Here is a 23714-nt window from a genome sequence, read left to right as displayed (position 1 = left end):
ATCCTTGCCACTGAATATTTTATACATATTAATTTTATAATATATCTGTTACATATTTTATTTGTTGCTCGAAAACTTTCCAAAGTAAAGTTAATGTTTCTATACTGGTACAAAAAGTATGATGGTGTTAAGAAATGCGAAGGATAACTGAAGACTAGAAATTGAAACAAAATCAACAGCAGCAGCATTTAAAGACTTGGGCCAGATTCTGGGCTATTGTGCACCATCATAGCTCCAATGAAGTTGGGTAATGCAATGATTTACAATCACTGAAGAGCTGATCCTGGGCCACACCCTCTATGCGCAGCTAGTATAATATTTTACCTACTTCCTGTCACATAACATATTTTATAGTGTTTAAACAAATGTATTTGTAACCCTCACTCCCCACCGAAGAAATGACTGGCAAAAGGAAAGAAGGGTTTACTTACGCTACATCATTGAAGTCTGGAAAGACATACATGTGCCTAAAACTGTCAATAGCAATAACAGGACAGTCAGCTGGAGTCTTCTGAATATGGAGGAGTGGGTGTCTGAACTTATCGCAATCAGCATGCAGAAAGTTTATTGTACCTTAAAAGTGAGACCAAACTTTACATTAGATATTTGATGTGAAAATGTTAAGGTTCTGGTCAATTTATGAATAAAAAAGCTGAGCTATTACGTACATTACAATAACGTAACAAACAGTGATAAAGGAATTAATTTAATCAAGCAAATACATTAAAACTAAACATTTTGGCCATGTCTACACTAGCCCTAATCTTTGAAATGGCCATACAAATGGCCATTTCGAAGATTACTAATGAGGTGCTGAAATGCATATTCCTTAGCAGCAGATAGGAATAAGGGGATTTCTAAGCTTCCAGGGTCCTTTTGAAAACGACCATCTAGACAAGCCGCACAGCAGCAAAAAGCAGCAATTTTGAAGAGCTGTGGCCGGTGGCATGCTAATGAGATGCTGAATATACATTTCAGCGCCTCATTAGTAACCTTCGAAATGGCCATTTGCATGGCCATTCTGAAGATTTGGGCTAGTGTAGACATAGCCTTTCTGAGAAATAATTTTATATTTATACAAAAATACAGATTAATTTTTAAAAAGTTTATAGGCCATATAAACTTAACTGCAAGAATGTCATATATTAGCATGTTTCAAGGAACTGTTCACTATAATTAGTTTTGTTTCTATTTCAGTAATACCCAGAGAAGCCAAAAGGTTTATGCAGCAGTGGGCAGGCAAGGTTAGTGAATGGGCCAGAAGTGAAACCACCTTCATCTCAGTGGGCTGCAAGACTGTCATAACCAAAACAGGCTCTCAGGATAGGGTACTTTTGCTAACTGCACTTCTATGCCTGGAATTTTGAGGGGTGTGCAAATGTAACTGGAGCAAGCACTGTGACTAGATGCAGAGGGCGTGCACAGCTTTCATAATGCAGCGTGCAACCAGCATGCAACTTGCTTCATATGCATATAATACCAGTAGGGAAAACACCAGGTAGACAGAAACCAGTGGAATCTGGCAACCCTGCACACGGGCAACGGTAAACAAATGTCTGGCAGGCCACACACACAACCCCAATGGGCCGCATGTGGCCTGCAAACACAAGTTGCCCTCCACTTGTTTAGAGCCTCTTAGTGCTAAGTTCTATCACAGTAAACATGGTCCTTGCCCTGCAGAACTTTAAAACGAAAGTGCTTCTCTATTTATGCCATGTTTAGACTTTGGCTGAATTAAAATGTTAGTATGCCTATAAAGTGACATGGGTAAGGCAATAGTAATTATTAGTGACCTTTTTCACTTATTAATTGTCGTGCCACTTCCTGCTGGAATTTTTCTAAACTCTCCAAATCATCTTTCATGTGGAACAGTATAAGAAAAGGAAGACCTTCTTCTGTTAATTCCTGCAGGAAGAAAAGTACCAAATGAGAAACACACCTGACTTTGTCCAAACACAACATATATTTTATGCAACTGTACTGATATTTCTAGTCAGGTATGACCTCTACTTTACAGCCAGCTGATAGAATAGGCTAGTCAGTAATACGGCAAGAGACAGAATAACAGAAGAACAAAGGACGGTACCAACCAATCTTCCGTATCTATATGTACTACTAGTCAACTTTCATATTTATTTAAATCTACTGCTGATCTTTAAAGTCCTGAACAGATTGAGAGTTACTTATCTGAAAAATTACCCATACCTCACCGTAACAGTTCAAACCTTCTGGGGGTATCTGCTGTTTTTTTCCAGGGTGAATCACTCTACAGATGATTGGATTCTCTTAGTAGAGGGCATAAATGTACAGAATTTACTCCTTCAGCTTATGAGAGTACGATAACTTCAGGATATAACGAAAGACTTACCCAGTTTATCTTTCCTTTGATTTTTTTCCTCTGTCCCTGTGTACTTTTTCTTTTCATTATTGCTGTTTTCTACAGATAGGAGAGCTCACTTTGTACACGTGATTATATTTTCATGTAATTTTTGTTCGACTTCTCTGTGCTATTAGTCCAGGGCTTTGCCCCTTGTTAAATAATTTAAGAAATGACACTTCCACTGTCTCTTCTGGGTATTATACAGATTTATACATATAGATATGATTGCTCCACAGATTTATAGATCTCCTTGTTAGGTAAGATTTCCCAATATTCATTTCATTTCATCTAGAAATAACTATAAAGATTGTTCCGCAGGGTATTTGTAAACCGTTAAATCTCCCCTTAGTCATCATTCAACAAAGCACAGTCTCACTAGTCAGCTTTATAAAGAAAGGCTGTTACCTTCCTGCAATGTGCTGATTCTGTGTATAGCATGCAACCCCAAAAACTGAATTTATTTATAGTATTTCATGTTGCAAATTCATTGCTATTTTGTCAGTGTCACAGTTCTGGTTTGCAAAGATCTCTCTCCTATTAAATACACAATGCCATAATGTGCTACATGTAATAGTACAATAGGGGCTCAACATTTGCGAGGGTTCTGTGTTCAGAACCTTTGCGAGTGTTGATTTTTTTTGAAGGCGGGGCTTGGAGCCCCATGAAGTGGCAGCCGCTGGCCCAGGGGAAGCTGCAGCGGTCGCTGGCGCTCCCAACCCCGGAGCCCCAGAGGAGCGAGGACACTCACGAATAATTGAATTCTCGAGTGCAGCAATCATGAATGTCAAGACCCTACTGCTTCTGCATTGTCTACAACCAAAAACCACTCCTTCCATCAGAGAAGTTTCTTGCTGGCTCCCTACCTAAACTCCCACTACATCCCTCCCATTAAAACAGTGGCAGGCAGGCTTACCTCCTAAAAAAGGCACAGGCCCTAGTATTTGAAGGTGGGCTTTTTTTTACATGCTGTGCCTGAACTTAACTTTGAGCTAGATCCTTTTCTGAACATTACTCCTAGTTTAGATGCTCAACATTCCTCAGATTTTGAGAGTATTTTGTCCATTTTTCCAAATCTAACAGTCTCTTGGGACATATTTTTATATGCAGAGAGATGGTGCGGTAAGTGTTTTACCCTACAAGTCACTAGAAGGATTTAAGTGAACTTTTTTTTCCCCCCAGGGTGAGCTTGCCGGTTGTCATTTGAACATTCAAGCAGCTCTGCTGGAGTCCTACCAAGGTTGGTCTTACACAGGAATTTTTAAAAACCCTTCTAAATCGAAATATGAAGCAGAACACTTGGGTATTTTGACTGAAATGTCACCTTCTGCTACCTGGCAGGGCAAGAGCATTTGATGGGCTGTCTGAACCTTCTATCCCTTTAATAATACATAGCCAGTATACTGCCAAGGTCATTCTAGTAAAATCAGATCCCCCAAATCCCTCAGATGGCAGGGTGTCTGAAAGCATTTGAAATACTGATGAAGAGTGGATTCCCCTTTGGATGGATTCGCAGTTCCCAGCTCTCCACCCCAACGTCATCCCAACTCTCCACTCACCAACTGTAATTATTAGCTAAGTTGACTTCCTTGCCCGTCTAGAAAAAAGTGCAGTCTATGGACACCCTCAGAGAGAGGTTCCTTTGGTTCCTTGCTGACCTATTCTGCATGATTCTATTTTGTCTCCCAAAGGGCAGCACATGTTGCCTAACAACTGACACAAGTTACTGCCAGTATCCTTCGGACTCTGAACGGAATGTCCAGTACCGCTAATGTGTACATTTGTACTGAGTTCGGCCTCCTACACACAAGTAATTTGTTCCAGCCTGGCAGCACTTTTCTGCTTCCCCAGACCATTTCTATTTCAAGGCTAACACATACACCCAGAATAAACGTGCTATCTGTGAGATTTATTCAAAGCAGTTCAACGCAGGTATTCTTTGGTTTGCCTTTGCAGTCTAATTCTCTAGCAGCTCTGAATGATCAGCAAATGGAACAGCTGCTTGTCTCATTTTGTGGACTGCTCTCCTGCAACAGCTCTTGGTTGTTCAGGGCATGGACTAAAAGACGATCCCCCCAAAAGCATAACCTCCCACAGTTTTTCTGTGTCTCTTCATGGAACCAATAACGCTTTCCAGACTAACCAGTAATCTGAACCCACACTTCAACACATTACATCACCTGGTTTCCTGTGACTTCTGAGTGTTCATACTTTACATACTTAACTGGTTTTTCAACCTGTCAGGACACAATTTCTTCTGTTTTGAGAGATATTACTGGATCGAGTGATATTTCTCCATTTTAAGAGCAGCGAAACTCTCAGACTGGCAGAGAGCTTCAAAATGGAAGAAACTTGTTGAAGTTCAACCAATATATATTATGTCTAACATCACAATGAATAACCCTGCTCTGAATTCCCAATTGTGTGGCTAGTATGCACATGGTATTCATATGACCTTAAAAATACTCTGAACAAAGCAAACTAGAGAAATTAATTTACCAAGACTGAGTTCAATTTAAAATTAATTTCTAATGTTTGATGTTGAAATATCTTTTTTTATCTACATCAAATGTTACAGCACATACTAGCAAGTTAATGAAATATAGTTTAAAACCTTGACGACAACGATTCATACTTTTGCTCTAAAATATTAGTCATTGTACACTAAGTGTCTAACTACTATTAAATTACAAGCCGGCAGAAGTATCAGAATTCTGGTATGTTTGAAATTGTTTGGCTACTGGCAGCACTGAGTTTGTAAACAAATGTTGCTAAGCAAAATGTCAATTTGGAATGACTTGGGATTTTAAGTATCTGCCTAAGTAAACTGGAGTGGAGAATCACAAAAGCAACTAGGAAAATTGGGACAGAAACTTGACACAAACTTACAATAATGAACCTTGGTTTCCAAGGTTCAGAATCTGATTTCTCTGTGGGAAAAGTACACTAAAAATCCATCATGAAGCTCTAAAAATGCTAAATACCTGGCATCTTTTACATGCTGAAATGTAAATGAAGAATTAAAAATTGTGTTTAACCAAAGTTTCTGCAGAAATGTCTAAATGCAGCCTAAAGAGAAAAAAAACACACTTAGTATGGTCTAACACAAATAAGAATTTTGTCTCTCTTTTCCCCTCTAATATAAACTAAAAGATTAAGTTGAGCACAGTTAAAATTTCACAGGATACCCCAGGTAGTGGAAAAGAGCTAACCCTGACCTCAGAAAGACTATAGGGTGGTTCTTCAGGTTATATACATCATGTGGATAACACACTGCAATATGTTGGAAGAGCACTGCAGTTTAAGAGGTGCTATACTCTAAACATACTGTTTGAGTGTAGTTAATGGGAAAGTTCAATATATTTTCTTTTCTTTTGCATACTTACATAATTACATGTAAATGATAATTTGGGAGTGGGAATAAAAATAGGAGAAAAAGGCAGAAAATGAAGGAAGAAAAAAACAAAATACTGTAAAGGAAACAGAGAAGATTAAAAGAATACTAAGAACAATCTAGGACAAGTGACATCTTGGTTTTTTAAAAGAAAGAAATGGTAGAAAATGGAAAGGGAAGGAGGATCAAATAACAGCCAGCCAGCAAGCAGTGTTGGTTGAATAATGCTTAGCAAATATTAATAAATTTTACTGGTATTTATAGAATACTTTAATATTTTTTGTGGCATTTAGCCGATTCTATAGCTAGTCAAATACTATTTCGCAAATATGGATTAAATTAATGTTTGTGAAGACTGGCAAATATATTCAGTTAATATTTTTTCTGTCAAATCTATTAATTTTTGTTTTATATATTTTATTAGACAATTGATTGACAACATTTTATAACTAACTACAGTGCATAATAGTTTTATCCTTTTAAATTACTTGTGCCATCATGTCCACTACATTTCTCACCCTGGCTAGTAGCTATATTTTTCAAGCTCACATTATTATAATCATGAATACCATGCATACATATAATGCCTTTCATATAAGGGTATTACGGCAATTCAAAATTAAGTTACAATATCTTTTTGAAAAAAGGTCTTGTACCTATTTAAGATGGCTAAACAGACACACAGAAAAGTTAAAGTGATACAGCAAGGTACAATACCTACACGTATATTTCAGACAAATTTACACCCACATCACAGGTCTTCTGATACTTCTAAAAATGAGCCACGTATTCTCAGCTGTAATCTCCTATACTGAGTATGTTACCCAATATTCTGTCTATAATTCACCCTTTATTAAGTGCTGAAAAACAAGATGCAGAGAAAACTGCATGGCAACTATTATATGCAAAAGGTAATCAGTGCAGGGAAGGGAACTGACAGGTCATAACTGAGTTCTAGAGAGAGACCCTTTATTTTTGAAAGAATACATTGATGGTTAAATGAAATAAGCAGAAAGGTGGAAGACAAAAGAAATCCTTACCTCTCCATTCTCAAAAGTAATTTCACGAACAAGAGGCACACATTTATCTTGTGTCCATGCGTAAGTCAAATCAAAATTGGTCATAGAACCTAAGTATACCATATCTGGAGCATTTTCCTGTTTTTTAAAGAAAATATTTTAATTATTCTTATTTGAGACTAAGTAAATACTTATTACCCAAAGGGAGATAAACAAAGTACAGGACATGGAAGTGGTGGTAGGGTGCATGTATGATTGCGGAACAGGACTGCAATGAAGAGTTGTGTTCTGACAAATTTATTACATATGCAAGCCCTAAACTAGGTTTTATAGAATAGTAAGCAAATTGATATATACAGTAGTTTATACAACCCTGCTTTATAAATTTATGATACAATTAAAATATACAATTTTGTATCTATCAAAAAGGGATGATTAGAATAAATGAGAGTTTATTTTAGAAGGCTGCAGGGTTCATAATGAAGTAATAACTTGTTCCATGAAGGACTGCAAGATTTCAGCTGTAAATAGATGTTAAACTTCTTAAGGATGGTGCTTATAGAAACACTGAAAAAAAATTAACAGGTTAGGGAAGATCTCAGTGTGGATTAAATTAATATTGCCAGAAAAAACATTGGTACATTGTAGCAGGTTCTCTTCCTACATTCTTGGTATTTGACTCTGAAGACGACTGTAAGACTTCCAGTGTAGTTACTTGTGGTTGGTGTCAGGGAAGCAAACTGTCGAAAGCTGAGGGACATATTCACATATTCAAATGTGGCACATATTCAAATATGACCTTCTAGACGCATCCTACAGCAAAGTGCATTTGGAAACCTGTCTCACTTTTTTAAGTTACTTTTCATTGTATTTTCACTTTGTCTACTGTCTTAGCATAAAATAAGGAGTCATTGTTAGGGCTTCGTTGAGATTTAAAAAGGAAAAACTGAGTATTTCCTTCTGTGGAGTTCTTTTTTCTTTTCTTTTTTTTCAAATAAAAATCAGACATATACTTCACTATATTTCATGAATGACTGCTCAATAATGTTGGTGATTACATAATTAGCTTTAAGAGAATGTTTTCTTCAGAAAACAGAAGAGGAGACATCTGTATATAAGTCATCTAATATCAGGTGCAGGATAAAATGAGGGAAGGTGTGGTAAACATCATCTGCTTTGAGAAAAACAAAATGTACACAGGCAGAGAAGTTGGCAATGCACACTGGACAAAAACTTCCACAGAACAATAGAAACAAAATTGAGACACTTGACAGATGTATCATTCTTCTGGAAAAAAACTTCTTACTTCACGAAAGTTATATTTTTGAAATAATGAAATTACGTCAATATGCTTATTTTTTTAATTGTTACACTAACACCACTTTACCTTCCAAATTCAGAACCATTATTGTGCATGTTTATAGATTTCTTTTTCTAGATAATATATTCAACTATACAACAATTTAAAAAAAGAGAAGCAACACATATTAAATAACCTAAACTCCCTTAAAACAATGTTTAATACACACATCTAAACCAAGAAAAATAAACAGTTACACTTACCCCAGGAGGCTTATAAATTATGTTGTCCCCACTAAATCTCTCTGGTTTTGATACAGGCCTAAATAAAATCAATAAAGAAATATGCTTTAGTACTGATGATAGATGTAGATTATGTTTAGATAATGAAACCAGTAAGCCACTTGGCTGAAATTGCTATCGAATTTCATTTAATTTTTAGGTACCTAAAAACAAATCTTCTGTTTAAGGTAGATGTTGGAACTAAACAGATCAACTAGAAATGTGTGTCTGCACGTAGAGAGAGGAAGATGTGGAATTAAGATGAACAGGTTTTGGTGTGTGTAGGGAGCTGCATGGTGCAAGGTGATTCACAGTGAAATATAATCTGATTTTGGAGAATGAAGTATTTGTGGGTTTTGGTGGGGGTTAGATTAAGGAGGATCTAATATATTCATTAGAACAGGAAATGCCTTTGTGGAATTCTGGGGAGTTTTGGCCTTTGCAAATGACAGGATAAGGTCCTGAGTAATGTTCCCTATAAACTGAGCATTTGAGTAGCCACCCAGGAGAATTTCAGATGCTGCCCAGATGATTAGCGGAGTGCTCTTAGCCACCCACAGTGGGCAACATGTGTTTCTACTGGTGGTGCACATAATAAAATTTATTCTGCCTATGGATGGAAAAAAATTATAGCTGGAACACTGGTCCTGAGAGCATTGTTAGTGCATGTTTAGGGGGAAATTATCAGCAAATACATCATTTGGTACAATGAAAAAAATCAGTGAATACCTGAAGCCAGAACTTGGAATGATGTTTCAGTGATACCTTCTTTTTAATGAATACTGCTTAGGGAGAACTTGTATTCCCCCAATAGTTCTTGCTGATATGATTGCCCATCAAAAAGTCAATATATAAATGCAGGGTCCTAAAAGCCACTGTTGACTAAAGAGATCCCAGTCTCAAGTGCATACAGGAGTACTATATATTAAATCTGTACAGACAGGTCCACCAGAATGACTCTTGGTTTTGTCTCTATCATCATTGGCTTAAACTCCATTATCTAATGAACAGCAGACTTAACACACCAGATATGGCAAAGCAGAGAAGAAGGGGAAAAGAGACATAAAAGGAATGATATTTTGATCTCCCGAGTCCTCCCCAGTTTTATGTTTAGTTTGGAAGTGTCTGCCCATCCTTTCCTATACATTTTGGCCTCCTTTAGCCAAAGTGCCTTAGAACACCCTGAAATTTCCTAATTTGCATATGAAGAGTAAATGTGTCCCTGCTGTAAGTCACTGTGACAGCTGTAAGATGAATATGGTACCAAGGCAGGTAGTAAAATTAACAAAACAAATTCAGATTGAACCTGTCTATTTCAGTACCCTCAGGACCGGACCAATTCCAAACGAAAGAATTTACAGCACCACAGGAGGTCAATATTGTCTATCAGCATTACCAACACTTTCGCTGTTTACTGGGCTCTTAGAAAACAATTAGGGATAAATTACAGCTAAATAACAGCACAGAACACTGAGAACCAGGACTGGTGACTGTAAATAAACTTGATCAGACCTCAGGAAATTTGGTCACCCCTATGATAAGTGGTCCTCTGGCTAACTAAAATTGTGCTGGATTATGGATGTTACTGGACAAGAGCGTGCCAGAGTAGAGAGGTTCAACCTGTACTAACTCAAGAACTTGATCCAAAGTTCTTTCATTGACTTTAATGGGCATTGGATCAGGTCCCTAATTATTTAAGCAGAATTCATATTAGGAAGGTAGATCCTTATGTTTTTGTTTCTTCTAATTAATTAATCTGTGTATTCCATGGGGAGTAAAACCAAATATCTTAATATTTCTTTTCCTGTTACTGTTCAAAATATTTTAGTTTTTTTCCATTAAAAAGCAAGTCAAACACAAATAACTACAAGTTTACTATATTCCATCTTCCCCAATCAATCACTCTCTTACATCTGCTTTCTATCTTTGTCATGACAGTGGTTTCTCACTATTAGCTATACAAAATATATGCTCTAGCTGACCTAAAAAAAGCCAATGAATCCCATGTAGTCTCGTTTTTGGAATTGTAATATACAAAACAAATCTCTGTGTGTTCTCCAAAGGATAATCTATAACAGCCAACATTTTTCTTTGCTTCGTTTGTAAGGTGACCATCTGTCCCATTTGGGGTGGGATGGTCTTGTATTTGGGACACCAAAAAGGTGTCCAGACTTATTTTCAGAAAGGGACTAATTGTCCTGTATTTGGGCCGTCCCCCACTGACCTTTTCCACCAGCAGCTGCCCAGGCACAGATGTTGACGGAAGTCACTTCATGGAGCCTTGGGAAGGCGGTGGGAGTGTGGGCAGCTGCCATGTCACTGCCATTTCCCCAGGGCTCTGGGGGATCGCTGGCTGCTGCCACTTCCCCAGGGCTCCCAGGAAGGGCCAGTGGCTGCTGCTTCTCCCGGGCTCCAGGGAAGGGCCAGCAGCTGCCACGTCCTTCCCAGCTCCCTGTGGCTTGGAGGAGCATCCCCTCCTCACATATCTCCCTTTCCTGTATTTGGGACAGGGATATATGGTTGCCCTATTCATTTGATCTAATTACCTTTTTCTCTGGCTTCTTAGCTTTTGCTTTTTAGTGTTTATGCCTTTCAAATACTTGTGCCTGTTTGTCTGCCTACCTCACTTGTCTTCTGACCATGAGATAGCTATCTAAATACTCCTAGTGTACCCCACATACATAAAACCGCTCTGCAGCAATGCATAGTGCATAAAAATTAATAAAATGAGTTTTCTAATATATTTTCCTTGTCATCTTTCCCATTTTCCTTGCACATATATAACTCAAGTAACAGAAGATACAACCACAATGTGACACAAAGAAGCCACAACCCTTAATAAAGAAAACACATTCAGGCAACCTCTCATTTACAATACTGTCTCTCACTGTATAAAACTCAAAATTTGTTGTGGAAACAAATATCTCAGCTACTGTCATCTTAATCAGCTCATACATTTATAGATAAAAAATAAAGTTCTTGGAGTATAATCAGTTGTGGGACATTTCTTTTCTCAAGGCCCCCTTCTGTTTCCTTACACTTTAATCTCTGAGTATGTGTCCAGAACCTTCCATTACTTAGTTCAGCACAATTAAGATCATGTAACACTGGGGTGCACTGCATAAAAAAATAGCACAAATGGTAAAATATTTCATTTAAAAAGTGATAAAAAATTTAAAAATTTTCATTTTGCACTGATTTTATTTATATTTTTGTTGGATAAAATGGTCTACAAAGTCTTATTCTGTTTTAGTGCCTAAAATTCAAATATCATGTCTATTCTTTGTTTTAGATGGCAGACTTTGGATGACAGAAGAGCTGACCCAATATAAAAGATTCTATGCAAATTACAATGGATTGAGGGTGGAAATGATTAAGGGCTTATATACACAGGATGTTAGCGCGTGTTAAACTAGGGTGTGAACCTACAGTGCACTACCTTGTAACTCTTACTATCCAACATCTAGCATGCAAGTAGAGTAGTTATCTTTCTTTCCCACTGATGATTAAAACCAGATCAGAACCGTGGACTGCAGAGGCAGTTTCCAGCAAAATTTGGGTTATTTAAATACCTACTGCAAAGACCTACTACTATATAGGCAAGCAGCAGTGACACTTGAAAATCCAATGCACAATCTCTTTTCTAAACTAGCTCTGTGCCCTCTTAAGATATCTTAATAAATATTTTTGGTCATACTACTATAACTGCAGTTCTTGCAGTGGTGGGACAGAGGAATACTTAATATTTTTATATTTCTACTGGCTTTAGAAGGAACATTTGAGAGATTTGGAAGAATGGCAATACATAAAGCAACCAGATTCTTAATACAGGCTGAACCTCTCTAGTCTGTAACTCTCTCCTTTGGCAATGTTTGTAATCTGGCATTATTTTAATTAGCTGGACAACCAATGATCATGGGTGTGGCCAAATTTCCTGTAGTCCCATAAAGTTTGTTTATAGCCACAAGTTCTGGCTTTCAGTGCTCTGTGCTGTTATTTAGATGTAATTTACCCCTAAATGCCTTCTAAGGGCCCAATAAGCAGTGGAAGTTGTGGTAATGCTGCTAGGCAATGTTGGTGTCCCAGGGTTATGGAAAATTTTGCTCCTCCACAAAAATGAAAGGTCTGGTTACAGAGGATCTGAAGGATTTTACTGCCACAGCTGCTGGTTCACTGGTTTAGAATGAGGCAGATGCAGAGAACCTGAGATACGCAGCCTTGGCAAAAGAGGTATCTCTTGATTATTCTCCCCTTTGAGCTTCCTTATTTTTAAAGCCATATCTTTTTTAGGAGAAATACACCTCTTTTGTTAAGCTCTAACTCACCAGAAAATAAACTAGGAAAAAGCGAGGACCGCTTCTTTGGTGCTGACTTTGCTTGTTTTATTGCTTTCTGGTGCATGTTTAAGAGATCCTAGCCGTGTACTGAGCTTGTTCAACTGGAAGAAACATTTTCCTACTTTGTCTATACTACTTAATTTCTCTGCCAAGCCTCATTATTATTTCACTCAAAAGCATTTTTGTGTAAAAGACGTTAGTTAACTAAGGCCAGTTACTGTAAATAGTTTTGTGCCAGCACACTAAACAGTGTAAAAGCAGAGCCTACAATTGTATTTTATTATGTCTACCATTAAAAAATTAGCTATGCCCCCATTTATTTGTCTCCTTGCTGAATTACTTTTACAGTTGAAATATTGCTGTTTATACATTATTATTTAATGGATTATAAATGACAACTTCTACAGTACTTTCTATCGTAAGTTTCCAGGGCATTTTATCAATATTAAACTAACTCATGCTGCTGCAGCTCCACTCTTATTGATACAGGTTGAAGCTAGCTTGACTACATCAGCATGTGCTACAACAAAGAAATCCCCAAATAACCATGTAGTTGTACCCTTCATCTTATGCTTTAACCAGGAAACTACACTATCATGTAACTGAGCATATCAGTGCATACAAAGTAATAGTTTTTGTTGATTAATGATAACCAGAGTCAAAAACTGCATGTCACATATTACTAGTATATCTATGTTAAGAGGAGGACGGTGGGATTTTTTAAAGGCATAAATGGTAGTTATGTATTTATTTCTCATAAAACACAACTGCTACCATGATTCTGAAAGAAATATTTTACCTGAAACATTTACTGTTCTTTTACAGCACTTCTACAGATATTGTGTTGGCTTAGAATTTTTGACAGAAAAAACCTTGCTAATTTTCCATGACAATATCGTTGTAAAGGAGGAATAAAAATAGGCACACCACTACTATGTTGGTTAATTTAGGGACTCCGGCAATACAGTCTGGGTATGTAATAGTTCATAACGGTCTGGGAAGGCAATACGTGGGTAGGGGTGGGCCCTAGCCAGAGCAGGCTTTGTCCTTGCTGATCTATAAATATGTTTTTCTCTCCCTGTTTAAGCCCTGGAAAGATAGGTCCATGTCACTTTGTATACTTTTGCTCAGTTCTCGCTTGATCTATAAGAATGCTTTCCTCTGAGTCTCTGTAGCTTGCTGATTTGCGAAGTATGTAATACAGAAAAATGCTGATCTAACTGAAAATCCTGTAGACAGTAAACAGAGGCAGGTAAAATAATATTAATCTCCTGCCTATTAGTATTCATTACTCAACATCACTAAACAAGAGTTTTTCAGAAGTAGTGATAGATGTGTGACTTCACATACGAAGATGGATAAAAGACTGTAACTGGTGCCAAATCATTGCTCACTCACAATGGTGTGTTGTGGGGTCTGAGGCAGAACACGTATTGGCAATAAAGTGGCACATTTACTCCATCGTCCTCTCGAGTTTCCCATCTCTTCGCTAACACTCACCATAATATGTTTAACTTGTGATGAAGTTCTATATCACTGAAAAGGAAAGCCCCTTACAAAGTAAAAACCACATAAAACTGAGTTGACACTTGAGCACTTCCCACACCTATAGATCTTACTCACAAAGGTTTCAGCGTGAGTTAAGAGTCATGTGGTGGATTCTTTAGCCAACCTTAGGCCATGTCCTCAGAATGAAGTTGACTTAAGTTATATTGATAATCAGAAGCCGCTTTAATTACATTAGTTGTGCACATCAACACAACATTCCTTGTGTTGGCAGAGCATGTCTACAGTTGCGGCTCTTGCAACGAGTCTTTCTTCAAGGGTAGTTACCCCACTGTACAACTCACCACCCTCTGCCACTGGGAGCACTGGGAACAGATCGTAGTGCATCATGGGGCAGGTCCCTTGCTGCAGTTCTTTCCATTCCATAATTCTATGGGCTTCCATCTTCACTTCAGGCTGTTTTTCAACAGCCCTTGATAAGTGTATGCCCGGCATTTCTGCTTGAAAGCCTGGATCCTAAACCACTGAACATATTGGTGATGAGAGAGTTATGGACACAATATACCTGGTCATGCTGTATTTCATCAGCTGTGAAACAGAAAGTGAATTGGGGCTGCCTGCATTCAGTGTTCCATGGAAAGAAATAATTCAAGACTGCTGCTGGCATTCACAGAGCAACTGCGCATGGTAGATCATTGGCAAGGGAGGTCACGAAACAAGCTCTAAGAGGTGGGATTGCATTGTGATGCATGTATGAGGGATTAGGAATAGCAGCTGCAGAGCTTTCATATAAGCAAACCCACCTTCCTGGAGCTGTATGCAAAACTCGGCCCAGCACCGTGGAGCAAGGACACCAGAACAAGAGCTGTCCTCTCTGTGAAAAAGTGAATGGTGATCATTGTGTACCAGCTGGCAACAGCGGATTGCTACCAGTCATGAGGCAGTTTAGAGCTGGGAAGATCATCCTGGGAACAATGAAGTGTTCAAGGCCATTAATCGCCTCCCACTGCAAAGGGCTGTGACTCTTGGCGAAGTGCAGAAAACACCAGCTGGCCTTCAGGCAGTGGGATTCCCTTAACTACAGAGGTATGACAGATGGAATGCCTATGCCACTTTTATCCCCAGACCACCCTGTGATAGTGCACATCAACAGAAAGGGCTATTTCTCTATGCTCTTGCAGGTGCTGGTGAATTACCAGGGCCATTTCACTAACAGAGCAGGGCAGTCAGAGAAGGTGCTTGATGTGCACATCTTTAATAACACTGGACTGTATAGAAAGCTGCACACTAGAACTTTCTTTCCACATGAGATGATTCAAATGGGAGATGCGGTGCTGCCTTTTTCGCAGATTACGCCTCAGAGAAAAATATTTTGATGGTGATTGTAGCCTGCTGTACTTCACATACTTGCGATGCAAAGGGGGAAAGGTTTCCCCTGAGGTGCAGCAATGAAGTGGATCAGCTGGTTGATTTTGACCAGCCTGATAGCAAGGCACTTAGAGGGGCACAACAGATAAAAATAAGGAAGCTCTGAAGGAGCATTTTTACAATCATTCCTGCAGTGCGTCTTCATATGACTCATTCAGCCAGGTGAGGTTTACTTGCCACCTTGGATAACGTCTGTAGTGCCTGCTTTCCGAGCATTAATTGCACTACGCAACTGTTACTGCCTATAGCCCCTACGTTTGAATGTTAGCCCCAGCTAACATGTGTACAACACAAAGAATAATTTTATTTCAAAGAGATAAAAGTTTAAGAACAGGAGAAAACACAAAAAAATTGGCAAATGGGATACGGTGACAAGGAAGTCTCTCAGTAATGGCTCTCACAGCTATGTCTAATGGCAGCTTTCACTGGTATACCACCTTCAGGAATGGAGTGCATAGGATACTCCAAGGGACTGGGGACCTGTGAGGAATGTGGGTGGGAGAGCTTGGAGAGGGCCTGGAACGGAGCTCTGTTTTGGCTGCAGGAGGAGCTGTACACAGATGTGCTCTAACTGCAGTGTAATGAAGGACCTGAGCATCTCTGTTTGGCCCTCTTGTAGCTTTAACAGCTGTTCCTGCCCAGTGTTGCTTCCACACTATTCAGCCTCAGTCTTTTGTTAACTGACTCCATACAAGCTCTTGTTCTGCTCATGTCCTGTGTCTGTTGACTGCAAAAACTTCATGAAACATTTCTCCTTACTCCTCCTGGTTTGCTGCTTTGTCTGACGGAGGTGCTCCACTGATGTGGAGTAGCGAGTCCTCAAGGGCATATCTGCAGAAGCCAAAGAAACAATGAACAGAGACAACAACAGGAATTCATTCACAGCCATGAATTACAGAAGTTATACACATCTATTTCTCACCATTCCTTTATAGCACACAGCTCCAAAACTGAGGACTTTAGCCAGGAGAGAAGAAAGTATGTGAAGACACAAAGGGTAAGAAGGGTAAGAATGGGTAAGAAGACACAAAGGGTCTCGGTGGTTTGTGACGAGTACATCACACACATCTGGGAAGAGTATTCCATACAGTGGCACATTTTTCAAAGGTGTGGGAAACTGAACCAGATATCTCACTCCTGAGGATAACCCAGGACGCAGTGGTACATCTCCTGTTTGCATGCAGCTTCAGACCAGGCCTGTATGCTGCACAGCTGTGTGCCACTCTAGCCCTTGCAGATATAATTGCCAGTTGGCACAGAAATATTTCCTACAGTAGGAGAGTGGGGAACAAGAAAGCAATGCCAGGAAACCTTCAAGCAGAGGGTTGCACAATGCCTACAGGAAAGTTTTGTGGAGGTCTTGGTGGAGGAGTCACAGGACATCCCAGGCTACCTTAACTTTTTATGCCAGGCCCCCCACTGCTCATTTTTAATTTGTGTCCCTTTTGCCTCCACTGCCACATAAAATACCTGTATCGGAGGGGTAGCCGTGTTAGTCTGGATCTGTAACAGCAACGAAGGATCCTGCGGCACCTTACAGGCTAACAGAAAAGTTTTGAGCATGAGCTTTTGCGAGCACAGACTCACTTCATCAGATGGGAAGTGACGTGAAGCATCTGATGAAGTGAGTCTGTGCTCGCGAAAGCTCATACTCAAAACTTTTCTGTTAGTCTATAAGGTGCCACAGGATCCTTCGTTGCTGTTATAAAATACCTGAGAGCTCCTCTCACTGTGCAGCATCAAAGCAAAATGTGTGCTTACCAGAGTTTGCATCCTCTTCTTCAGGCATGCCCGCATGCTGGGGTTGGCCAGACCCCTCAGGAATCCTTTGTTGCATTGCCAGGTGACGCTGCTGTGTGCTCCACATCCTCCTCCTATTCCACTTCCTCTTGTACCACCTTGTCCTCAGGGTTAACTCCAATAGTCACTGCTTTGATCCCCTTGCCCTTCAAGTCTTCATGGAGCTCTTGGCCATGGAAGTGTGGTTGCCACTAAGGAGGGCATGCAAGTCCTTCCAGATGTGGCATATCTTCAGCATTGCACTAGAGCGATGGTTGGCCTCCCTTGCCTAGTGGTATGTCTGCCTCAGCTCCCTGATCTTAGCACAACACTGCTGCATGTCCCTTTCATGCCTCTTCTCCTGCATATCACTATCAATCAGCTTGTAGATATCAAAGTTCCCAGGGCTGGAACAAAGCTACATCTGCACAGCTTCCTCTCCCCACTGACCCACGAGTGCGGATATACTCCACACAGAAGCATGTCCATTGCAAAAAGCTAGTTTGGTCAGCTGAAAAGATGCTGTATAAACAGGAACAGGAATTTCAAAAATTCCTATGTAAATGGAGGAGAAGCGCATGCCTGTGGACCTTCAGTGCAAGTGGAGTTCAGTGCAAGCCAGAGCAGTCATGATGGGCATTGTGGGTCACCTCCTGCAGACCAGCTAGGGCAACATAAGAAAGCATAGCATCTATGCTGATACTGTGTTGATCTAACTGTGCCTTTGTCTACACTGACAATTGAGCGACAAAGCTTTTGTCATTCACAGCTACTTAAACTGCCCTCCCCAAACAAAGAAAACAAAAAAAAGAGCCCCACACCAAAATTGTGCCATGGCAAACACCAGTGTAAACAGTACCATGTGGGTAGAGTGCTCTTTTGCAACAAAGCAAACACCGCTCATGGGGGGTGTGGGTGGAAGTGTTTTGTTGGCATGCAGTGTTTGCTCTGTCCAACTTTTAGCCACCCTACTGTGTTGACCCAGCCACGTCACTAAAAGCTGCGTAAATGTAGACAAAATCTTTGTCTCAAATAACACTGTTTCCTGTCAAGGTGGTTTTATTTTGTTGGTGTAGCACGAGTGTTAAATTGGCAGGAGGAGCACTGTAGTGTGAATACCTCCACTATTTTGTTGATGAACACTGACAAAATTGTGTAGTGTAGACAAGACTTTACATCTATTCTGGACTGCACATTATTGTCAGGAATAATATGGCAGCACCTCATCAAAGACATCACACCCTTCAGAAAACCAAAAACAAAGCTTCATTTGGGCTAAAGTAGGGGTAGATGTTATATTAATTCATGGGCAGCTAGAATCTTTCCTCTGCATTTTAAGAAGTTTCTGTGCAGTGGATTTTCATTCACTTAACATGCAGCCACATCTGATATAAAATATGGCAATACAGGTTGAACCTCTCTAGTCTGGCACCTTTGGGACTGACCGATGCCAAACGAGAGAATTAGTCAGACCATGGAAGATCAATATTGTCTAGCAGCATAACCAACACTTCCACAGCTTGCTGGGCTCTTAGAAGACAATTAGGGGTAAATTACAGCACAGAACACTGAGAGCCAGCACTGGTGGTTGGAAACAAACTTTACAGGGCCATGGTAAACTTGTCCACACCCATGATGAGCGGATATTCAGCTAGCTAAAATCAGAGCAGATTACAGATGTTGCTGGACAAGAGTGTGCTGGACTGGAGAGGTTCAACCTGTAGTTTAAGATATGAATACGTGTGGGGATATTTAGGATTGGCACTGTAGATCATACAATGTACTACTGCCGAACAAAAGAGAATTAGGTGCATTTTTGTAAGGTGGAGAAGCCATAAAAATAGTGTGATTTTTATACTAAGCTCAGCAGAGTAGGGGCCATTTCCTATAAAACAGCAATTCTCAAAATGTGGGTCATAACCCCAAATGGGTTGAGACTCCCTACTGATGGGGTTGCCAAGACAGAAAGCCCCAGCGAGGAGCTCAGAGGATGGCAGGGGGCTGAAGCCCCACACTCCAACTGTGGGTTAAGGCAGAGTGTTGCAATTTTTTCTAGTGGGGGAGGTATTATGAATTTTTAAAAATCCAACTGGGGTTGCTACCACAACATAATTTGAGAAGCATGGATATAAACGTCTGTGTGGTCCCTAGGACAGGGCTCTGCAACCTTCGGCTCTTTAAGGACTTCTTTGAAGCTCCTGACGCTACAATTGCAAAGTAAAAAAGAGAAAACCCTCCAAATTATTTCGATAAACAGCGAATGTCTAAAAGCCCAACAATGAGCCCAACTCGTATCTTAAATGGCAAACGATACATGATCTTCAAACATTGGATAACTCCTCCTATAGTATGTGCAGTGTACTGTGGGATAGGATACCATATCTCTGTTTTGATTGTGTTGATAATAAAATCCTGATTTTGAATGGAAAAGGAAGCTTGCAGCATTCCTCCTGTGAAGGGTAACATGATTTTTTAAAGAAAGAAAACTGAAAATAAACATGAAGAAAAAATTGGTATAATTAAAGTGGTTTGGGGAGTGAAAAATCAGGAAGTATGCTTGGATGTTATCTATTAATCCCTGTTTAAAGAACACAACACAACACACAATGATTTGTAATATGATACATATTTACTGCAAGACATTCACAAACTTTTTACGTATGCTATTTCCTCACACTTTACAAGTGTGTGTATACCACTGTCTTCCTGACTTTACTCGCCAAACCACTTTAATTATACATTCATGTTTAATTTCAAATTTTCTTTCTTAAAAATCATGTTGCCCTTAACAGCAGGAATGCTGCAAGCTTCCTTTTCCATTCAGGATGGATGTCTGACTACATGCACAGGTGAAGGAGACACGAGCAGCGCTGGCAGAGGTGTTGCAGGTCTTTCTACCCATAGTGGATCCCCCTCTGTCAGACTCCATCTATCAGTTTCAAAGAAGAACATTCAGAGAGCCACAAATCATTCTACACATCAGAATTTTAAAAACTTAACTGTCTGATACTGCTAACAAACTCTCTATTACTGTATGTGCAGAGAAAAATACTAAGTTCACCGGTGCAGAAATAGTATGGGACAGGCATAATGCCAACCCTTCCCTCTAGATTTCACTATTAAAAAAAACAAACAAACAAAAAAAAAAACTTACAATATCATAAACCGACTACATATGGGTTTTTAAAAAGTCTTTTAGGTTGCTTTCAGTACAAGGATTGGTTTTAGACTCTAATCCAATAATCTTTTACTACTTTACCAAAAAATTCTATTAAATGGGACTTGATGCAGTTTTGTACAATAAAGACTTCAGTATCAGTCAGACAGCTGACATATGTAAAAACTTACCCAAATGCAGAAAGGAAGACACAATCATCGTGCAAAATATTTGCTACTCTTTCAAAAGTTCTATAGTTGGTGGAGTCCTTTTGCTCGAAATATCCAATGATATTTCTTTTGCTGCGCTGTAAAACAAAGTATGTACTTAGGACTTTTTTTTATTTCAGTCATCAAAGGCTGTTACTATTCCCCAAAAAAACATGTTGAACCCAGAAATGCTTTTCCTTTATTCCACAGAGATATAGGCAACAGGTGTTATCCATCTCTCTTCAAATGATGTGTCATCATACAAAATTGCATGCTTTAAAAATTTAGACAAGAAATGTTACTAGATACTCTTTCAGTAAAGCAATATAACATGCTTATTGTCTTGCTTTTGAGATGTCACATAAATGAAAAAAAACTGTAATGTGTCAGATCAGATTTTAACAAAATCCATGGAATTAAAGTAAGTTAATTCCAATAATTTGACGTGCTAGAATAATTATCTGTTTTTCACTTAGAACATAAATGCTAATTCTTTTGAATGGTAAAAATTAAAAAAAAAAAAAACACAAAAAAACAACACATACACCTAATTAAACACTACGTGATTCACTTGTCTCAAAACTCAAAGCTCTAAAATCCACATACTTCTTAGAACACCAATCAAGGGACTTACGTCAAGAGACTTAATTTCCTCCAAATCATTAACTTCACGAATAGGATTGCTTTTCTGTTGCCTGATATAATCTGCTATTGCTGTCACCGACCTCTGACCCCTATACTCTCTCTTCATCATCATCCCATTCCGGAACAGTTTTAGGGTTGGATATTTGCTTATCCTGTATCTTTGAGCTATGTCCGCTAATAAAGATAACAACAGAAAAATAATGCCGTAATTATGGAAATGTATTGTTTATTAATCCTAATACACACGCACAAACAATAACAAAGAGAAGAGCACTGGACAAACAGTCCTGCTTGCCCCATCTTAAACAAGAGCAAAATGAAAAGCACTGCAGAAAAGATAATGGAGAGCAGCTACCATATTTATAGTCAAGAAATGCAATTTCTTGCATATGTCGATGACCATACAAAATCATAATGATCAAAATCTGGCATGATTCTAAAACTAGATTCAATCAGTCACTTACACTTATTTAGCACCCTTCATGTGAACATCGTGGAGGGCTTTTTAAAAGAAAATTGAATTAATATTAAAATAGTGTATAACAAGCAATAACAAACAAGTAAAATTTAAAGATTTCTCAAATAACTGAGTCTACTCCATGTGAGAAGCTCAGTAACATGTAAACAAGAGCTAGAGCTAATTAATGCAATGACTACAGTCTGCTCATAGCTAGAACAAGGGATATATACACTTGCCCAGTAATGTCATGTGCTTCCATAAATTTTGTACAATGGTGTAAGAAAGAACCCAGTCCTCGGGGCACTACAAGCAGATGGTATTAACATGCATACTTTTAGGCTATGTCTATACAAGAGCATTTTGTCAACAAAACCCAGGGAGGGTCCAGATTCCCAAGGCGTTCTGAAGACAGTGAATCAACAGAATGGAGCACTTTTGTTGACAGTCTTATCTCGCTCCCCATGAGACAGAATGCCTCTGTCAACAGCGATCTGCTGACAGAAAGCCAGTCTGGACATTCCAGCGGTCCTCTGTCGATAGACAGGGCTTCTGGGACACCAGGCAGTCCTGTCTGTTGTGCTTCCAGTTGGCCATTTTGTCAAGAGAGCAGCTGGGTAGTCTAGCTGCTCTCTGTTGACAGAGCAGATCACTCTTGCGATCCACTTGGCAGTTTGGCCACGGTCTGACATCAGAAGATATCTTCCAACAAAAACTTCTGTTGACTAATTGCTATAATCTAGACATAACTTTAGGTTACAACATTTGAAGCCTCACAGAAATATATTTAGAAAATAAATTTAAGCTTATTTAATTTCTGTCTGCCAAATATGGCAAAAACATGTTGTGACAGTCCATCACTTATTTGCTATTTACTATTAAATGACAAAAACAGGTTGCTTTGTTAAAGGTGAGCAGCGATAGTTTGAGTCTTTCCACAATGACAAGTTCCACAAAACTCAAAATTCCTGATTTTCAGAATTATGGTAAATACCCTCATAATAACTCTTTCCCATGGAGCTGGCAGTGGCCACTGGGAATTATCTGCATGTACTCCAGCTGCATTTACTCTGCAAAGTGTAGTTGCACTGAATAGTGGAAGAATAAGTTGAAGCAGCTTGAAAGAGCTGCAGCTGTGATATGAGGGGATCTGGGCCTGAGATCCCTTCAAACCACCATGTGTGTTATTAAAGCAAAGAGACATATACACCTGGAGGTTACAGTCTGAAACAATACATAATTTGAATAGGTTGCACTGGTAGTACAGGATTAGTGTCTGCTTGACATGGGTACTGTCAGCAGTGAGGTGAGATATGACAGCAGTCTGCAAATTTAATGAGGAACAAGGGAAAATATAGGTAAATATGGTATCAGATGCGAGAGCATGAAAGGATTGTAAAAGGATATGAAATGGTTGGTAAATTTTACAGATGTGCTATTTTGGTGGGGGAGTAGGCTCAGCATTTGAGAGTAGGGCTAATTGAGGTAGCACCAGTCCATTACAGTGAAAAGGTGTAACGGGAATATGTGCCTTATGGACATACCTGGTTATCACCCAAAATGGGCAGAAAATTAAGGTTATGGGGATGTTTACCTTTACTTGGTCTTTCCCGCTTTTGAGAAGTTTGAGTTTTGCTGAACTCAGTCTTCTGGAATGGAACAAGCTAGCACCAGGTAAGCTTAACTTTGAGTTAATACAGCTTTTTGTCATTGAATGTCCTTGTTTTTAAATAGTTAGAAAAATGTTTATTGGTAGGAATTAGTGGCCTGGGACAGTTGTAGCACTCAAGTAGGTTTAGTTATTGTCACAAGGTCATAATCAAAA

At 39.2% G+C, this 23714-nt stretch overlaps 1 protein-coding gene across 1 annotated transcript in view; it reads right to left on the bottom strand.

Annotated features, from left to right (window-relative positions):
- The window catches only part of ERP44 (endoplasmic reticulum protein 44), a 109739-nt gene that overhangs the window by 17218 nt on the left and 68807 nt on the right, over positions 1 to 23714 (bottom strand). The window contains exons 5-10 of the mRNA XM_074987960.1: positions 21422 to 21606; positions 20770 to 20885; positions 8354 to 8411; positions 6812 to 6928; positions 1794 to 1905; positions 432 to 573 (exon numbers count right to left, since the gene is read on the bottom strand). Of these exons, the coding sequence (XP_074844061.1) occupies positions 432 to 573; positions 1794 to 1905; positions 6812 to 6928; positions 8354 to 8411; positions 20770 to 20885; positions 21422 to 21606 (730 nt within the window). The remainder of the gene's footprint in view (positions 1 to 431; positions 574 to 1793; positions 1906 to 6811; positions 6929 to 8353; positions 8412 to 20769; positions 20886 to 21421; positions 21607 to 23714) is intronic.

Source organism: Carettochelys insculpta, chromosome 2, assembly GCF_033958435.1.
Source record: "Carettochelys insculpta isolate YL-2023 chromosome 2, ASM3395843v1, whole genome shotgun sequence".
Classification (NCBI taxonomy): Eukaryota; Metazoa; Chordata; order Testudines; family Carettochelyidae; genus Carettochelys; species Carettochelys insculpta.
Note: the sequence above shows the minus strand (reverse complement) of the source record. Positions and strands in the feature narration are given on the sequence as shown.